Below are 6492 nucleotides of genomic sequence, written 5' to 3' on the forward strand. Positions count from 1 at the left end.
ATTACCCCACTGTAAGGCTCCTGCTCTGTTTATATCTTCTGTGCAGAAATCTCCTATGGCACTGCCCCTGCCTACAGAAGTACTGTAACACCCTATAGACTTGGAAGGAACCATACTTCTAGCATCTCTACTGTAGAAGCATGGTTCCAATCATGTCTGTTGGCAAAGCCAGCAGCAGAGGAGATTTTGGCATGGAGGATGTAAACACCATGGTTGGCCACTCCTGTCATGCAGAATTATGTATGCACCAAGTTGGAAGGGTTCTAGGTTAGGCTTAAGAGGGAGGGCTGGATCAAAAGTATAGTTGTTCTTTAAAGGAAAGTGAGGACAGCAATGGCAACCTACTATGTTCCACCGGCATCAATTTCCTTTAACGTGCCCCATGCAGGGTAAAGCAACAGTCTCTTTTTAATGCAGACCTCCCCAGCAGCACATTCTCACCTTTCATTCCCTCCTCCATTGAGCCACCAGTATTGAAAGGCTAAAGACTGCCTGTATGACAGTGCTGATTGGCCCGGCACTGTCACATGGAGTGAGTCTTATACTGCTCCATACCCAGAATACTGGATACTTCCTTCCGCTCATGTTGCTGAGTGGCGGGGGAGTAAAGAGTATAGGGGGAGTAAAGCAAACTTGTTGCAATGCCATGAATGGGCAAAATGACAGGTCCATTCTACAGCGGCGGAGGAGGCGGGGCCTGGTGACTGAGGAGGCGGGGCCTGGTGACTGAGGAGGCAGGGCCCACCAGCGACCGTGGAGGCAGACAGCGCATCGGGGCGGACAGGTAAGGGGTGTGACCAGCCCACCTGAGACCCTGCAGAGCTCAACATAGAGAGTCTATAGTGGGCTCTGCAGGGTCACTCTCAGGTGGGCTGTGTGGGATCTCAGTTGGGCTCTGCAAGGGGTGTAACGAGAAATCACAGGGCCCCATAAAAAATTTTGCTATGGGGCCCTGTGATTTCTAGCTACGCCCCTGATAGTAGGGATGCACCAATACCGTTTTTTCGGTATCGAGTACCGATATTTACATTTCGGTACTTGCCGATACAGAGTACTGATATCGGTACTTCCGGTAGCACAGGGCCGGCTTCCTGGGCAATCAGGGAGCCAGGCGGCATGTCATTACCCACCGCCCAGCTTCTTGATTGCCTGGGCAGCCGACTCCATGCTGTTTGGCCGGCTCTATGCTGATTGGCCAGGAAGCCGGCTTCCCAGCCAATCGGCATTGAGGCCGGCCAAACAGATTCGATAATATGGTGACACAACCTCCACCCTGTGACACCTCATTCCCCTCACATCTATCCTCAGCAGCAGTTATTACCGTACCACAGATGTCCTCCGGCCAGCTGGGCAGACACCGCTCTCCAGGATCTGCCCAAGTCTCTTGTGTGTACAGCGCCCGCACCACCTGCGTGATCGGCCCTCAGCCTGCTACTGCGCAGACTGCACACAGAAAATTCAGAAATCCTCTAACATCAAGTGGGCGGTGCTGGCACTGTGCACAGGGGACGTGGGCAGATGCGAGAGAGCGGTATCTGCCCAGCTGGCCGAGGAACTGGTACGGTAATGACTGCTGGTGAGGATCGATGTGAGGGGAATGAGGTGTCTGCAGGGTGGAGGTTGTGTCACCATATTATCAGATCTGTTTGGCCGGCCCGATGCTGATTGGCTGGGAAGGCAGCTTCCAGGCCAATTAGCACTAAGCCGGCCAATCAGCATGGAGCCGGCTTCCCAAATCCATGTTCCCTCATGGCACTAACGGTCAGAGAAAATCTCCCTCTGACCAGAAGTAATTGGGTGATTACGAGTACTCGCTCAAATACTCGTTGTTGGCACCGATACCGATACTAGTATCGGTGCATCCCTAGTTTATAGTAAAGTGAGAAAGCCTGAAGGTTTCTGTATTTAGGAAAAACATAAATGTTCCACTTACTTCTTTGTTTATATCTCAAGGACTAGAAGTAATGGAAAATTCCCAACAGAACACAGACAAAAAAAGCCTGTGGATTTAATCAGTCCCTTCTCTATCCAAAAACTTACAATACAAAAGAAATTGGCTTTAGATATACTTTAAGATCTTTGGGAATACTGGCGTTAGCATTCAGGTCAATGGGTTTAAGTAAACACTATAATGATACCAAACACATTGCAGCAGGTTAATGGCTCAAAAAGTCAATACTACCTTTACACACTCATATGATAAAAGTGTAGAGTAATGCAGCTTGATTCATACCTCAGTTGATTCCTCCTGCTCGTTTACTACCAGGAACGCATCCTCGGTTGCTCTCCTCTTTGTATCTGCAATAGTCTGTTCCATCCTGGCCCTCTCTGATGCAATCATCTCAAATGCTTTCTGTTCGGCCTCAGATACAGCCTTCTGTACCTCCGACACGGCCTGCCTCTTCACCTCATTTACAGCCTCCTCTGGAAAAGATGAACAGGAAGTTATAGCACTTTACATGTTACAACTAAGCTATGATGGATACAAAGCATCTTACAATTTTCTTTGTAAACCTCCAAAATTTTGCTTAGTATTTTATTGTTGAACAAAAAGATTATTACTGGGCAAGACTTAGACACTGCACAAGACACTGTTAAGGGAATGTCCAAATTCTCAGTATGCCAATTGGGGTTTATTTAAAAAAGGTATAGTGTAGATAGGTCATGCTCAAGTGGATTTTTGGAGCCGCATTTAAAACAACTTACTCCTTCCATGTAGCCCTCAACCAGCCTCAGAATTTCTGTTACTCCTTCCATGTAGCCCTCAACCAGCCTCAGAATTTCTGTTACTCCTTCCATGTAGCCCTCAACCAGCCTCAGAATTTCTGTTACTCCTTCCATGTAGCCCTCAACCAGCTTCAGAATTTCTGTTACTACTTCCATGTAGCCCTCAACCAGCCTCAGAATTTCTTTTACTCCTTCCATGTATCCCTCAACCAGCTTCAGAATTTCTGTTACTCCTTCCATTTAGCCTTCAACCAACTTCAGAATTTCTGTTACTCCTTCCATGTAGCCCTCAACCAGCTTCAGAATTTCTGTTACTTCTTCCATGTAGCCCTCAGCCAGCTTCAGAATTTCTGTTACTTCTTCCATGTAGCCCTCAAGCAATTTCAGAAATGAACAGTTTTGTGTTGGATTTTGCAAAACATTAGCCTATCTACTAAACTATACACTCCAAATAAAGAGGGCTCAGGAGTTTTTCTTTAACCTGTTTGGTGATATGGAATGGGTGATATTTGAACAACATACACTCAATATTTGAATATTGACTTTGGCAAAGATTTTCAACCAATTACATTTGCCAATGCAAATGAAAAACTTTGGAGTGTAGGAACTGGGCCATTATATAGTCCATTTTAGCTGATCTTCTATAGGTGTCTCTATAATCCTGTAGTCACTCATTCAGTCGGCAGTCAGCCGACTACAGCAATTCTGAGGCTTATTCACACCAGAGGTTGTCATAGATCGTGCTGCATTTTCTAGGACATAGAAAAATTAATGGATATGGAAAAATCCCTCATCTTCAACCTCAATCCATCTAAGGGCCCATTCATCCATAGCATGGAGGCACATTGGTATAAAGATCTGCATTTCTGTGCCTTGACACATTCATATTAAAGTCAATTAAATGGGGTCCCTCACAAATCATGTACAAAAACCTGCATGTGTTAAAGCCTAACTAAAGTGTATTAAAAAAATATATAGTTTACCCTTCATAAAAAATGATGCTTCAATGTCTCAGTGTCAGTCCAAACTCCTCTCCCCCAGGCAGCAGAGAAGGACCCCTGCTATCCGTGTCTAAGCAGCAGCAGGGGTCTGGAACACCCCCTATCCCCAGTGAGTCAAAGCCAGAGGTCTGCAATCAGCAGGGAATGTGAGCTTTAAGAGCTTTAATTCAGTGCCATGTTGGAGAGACCTATACTCACACAAAGTAGCAGTCCTCCTCTGCTGCCTAAGAATGGGGGGGGGGGGGGGGGGGGAGTTTGGACCTGAGCTGAGGTTCTGTTATGAAGATGATAACAGGAATCACAGTGTTCATGTAGCCTTAATTGAAAATATATTTGGTAGCTGAATCTTTAATTAGACTTTAACTTGCACTAAAACATACATATCTGGTGTGAATAATCCTTTGCGATGCTCTTCTCCTAAATTATCATAGTTAAGAACATGTACCTGCTTTCCTCCAGATCTCATCAGTAACATAGTTTCCTCCTGTTCTGCTATTAAAATCCCTCTGAGGTTCTGAAAGTAGACAATAAAATATGAGTAAGCTTAAAACCTACCGGCTAATAATAATACAAAAACATACTTTACAGATCAAGGTACTACCTCCATAAAAAAAATCTGTGGGGCTCATTTATACTAATTGGGATCGGAGGCTCACCCAGATCTAAATACTAGAAAAAAAATCTCAAGGGCATGCCCTAGGGAGGTGGAAAATATAATCTCTACAGATTGTTCTAGATCTACCATGGGAAGCTCCTTTTTGGATGTGCTTGGAAGAGCCCCACAAGGTCTATCAGCTTGTATAAGTTGCTTCAATGGCGGTCCACCCAAAAGTGATATTTTAGAAGACGTCAAGCCTGGTGGGTGATTCATCCCCTGGTGTCATATATGTGCTGTATACTCCAACAGCAACATCTACTAACTATTATTCCAGGTGGACTGGAACTAAGTCACAATGGTTTGAGTGTTTCCACCCACCTTTGTGTGTTCCAGCTCCTCCTGTTGCATTCACCATAACAATAACTCAAAATCCAACAGAGAGAGAGAGGGAACCCCTCAAAAGGGGCACAGTATGTTTTCAGGCAGGAACTCAGTGCATAGGTCTCATTAATACAGTATCTGAGATATAAGAAACTGTCAACTGGATTACCGTAACTCTCCAGCACCTGCAAAAAGCATGATGGACTGACCCTTTCAAACACCACAGATGAAGAGTGGTCACTTGGCCTGCAGGTTTGGCAGTGGAATGGGGTGTCAAGCTTCAAAGAAGGTGGGATAAACAATATAGATTTAAAGGAATAGAAAAGGGCCCTAAATCATCAAGTTAACCATAAAACTTTGGACTTTCAAAAGTGCACCAACAGTATGCAAAAGGGTCTTAGACAATATTAACATATGACATTCTAGCACTCCTTAAGTGCTATTGGCTACAATTTTCAGATGCTGCACTCTAAAACAAGAGATACATCTGTACAAATAGCAGCAATGAAAGTCGTATATTTCAGACACTTTTTAACAAGACAGAATATATTTGTTATCAATAAGACAAAAAGCTGTGTGTAGGAATAGGTGTGGGCATCAAGCCAACCATTGCTCATTAGTATGAATATACCCGACAGATGAACCGTGATATCTGACTAGTTGTCATGGGTAAGCACACATCTTTGTTCTAGATGATGAATTATTTCTACCAGTGGCTATGTAGGTAATATTTTCCCTTTGGGGATAAAGCATATTACAAACCCACACATTGTGTCAAACCTCGGTCAGCTAGTAATGTAAACCAAGATGTTCTTACCATTGGCACCAGATTCAGTACTGGAAGGACTGTGTTGCCTGCTTGAGTGCTCGCTCCCTTTGCGCAGTTCTGAGGATTCATTGTACCGTCTCTTCCAGTAATTCAGCTCCTCTCTGTCCACTTCTTGACACCTACGAAGCACTGACATGGAACGCCTTGTCTTTTCCACCATTTCCATTATACAATTCAAGGCCTGTGGCAAAGCATAAAGTAAGATGATGTGGTTCATGAATTAAAAAAAAAACCTGACAATCAGAAAGAACAGATTCTTAAACTGCCAAACGTTGTACAATCTCCTTTAAGGTATTACTTAAAATATACATATTACAGTCTGAATGTACAATTTCCTTTAGATCCACCATTAACTATGTTGTACAAGGACCTGCCTAATTAGATGCAAATTGAGCAAATTCATTGCTTAACATTCTGGAACATTTACCAAAGACGTCTATGGTCAGCTTTAGGTTTACCAAAACTATATAGCTTGAGGATCTACCTTAAAAAATCCATGAGCTTTGTACCCAATCAAACAGGCCATTGCGCTATATAGTCATTGGTAAATATAAAAGTTATTGTACAACGGGGACCATAAAAGCCTGTCCTAGACATTCTAGCCAATGCTATGTGTACATTTCAGGTATATGGGCACAGAGAAAATTGATTTCCATGTGAAAGTTGCTCAAGTTCTGGAGGCAGAATAAATACAGAGTGTATAATTCAAGGGGGACATGTAAGCTGCTGATCTCTCCTTCTCTAACTTTCATAGCTCAGAGATTACATAAGCCAGAGGGTCAGAGATGGCAAGTCAGGCAACTAGTTTGAAGAACTTTACCACAGACTAACCTCCTTACATTAGTCATATACTAAAAGGACTGTGCTTGCCAAATCTTTTTAAAGAAAACTAATGCAGCCACCACACCTAAGGACTGGGAAGCTGCAATATATTACATTTTTGTTCTTGGGTTTAG

General features: G+C 43.6%; 1 protein-coding gene across 5 annotated transcripts in view; it reads right to left on the bottom strand.

Annotated features, from left to right (window-relative positions):
- Nucleotides 1-6492, bottom strand: part of CBFA2T2 (CBFA2/RUNX1 translocation partner 2) — a 43941-nt gene that overhangs the window by 452 nt on the left and 36997 nt on the right. For 4 of the 5 annotated variants that reach the window (XM_018555345.1, XM_018555343.1, XM_018555348.1 and 1 more), the window contains 3 exons: nucleotides 5525-5717; nucleotides 4174-4242; nucleotides 2234-2424 (listed from right to left, as the gene is read on the bottom strand). In XM_018555345.1, the coding sequence (XP_018410847.1) occupies nucleotides 2234-2424; nucleotides 4174-4242; nucleotides 5525-5717 (453 nt within the window). The remainder of the gene's footprint in view (nucleotides 1-2233; nucleotides 2425-4173; nucleotides 4243-5524; nucleotides 5718-6492) is intronic. The other variant, XM_018555347.1, reaches the window with a different exon arrangement.

This window comes from Nanorana parkeri, unplaced genomic scaffold (genome assembly GCF_000935625.1).
Source record: "Nanorana parkeri isolate BGI_ZX_2015 unplaced genomic scaffold, ASM93562v1 scaffold193, whole genome shotgun sequence".
Lineage (NCBI taxonomy): Eukaryota > Metazoa > Chordata > Amphibia > Anura > Dicroglossidae > Nanorana > Nanorana parkeri.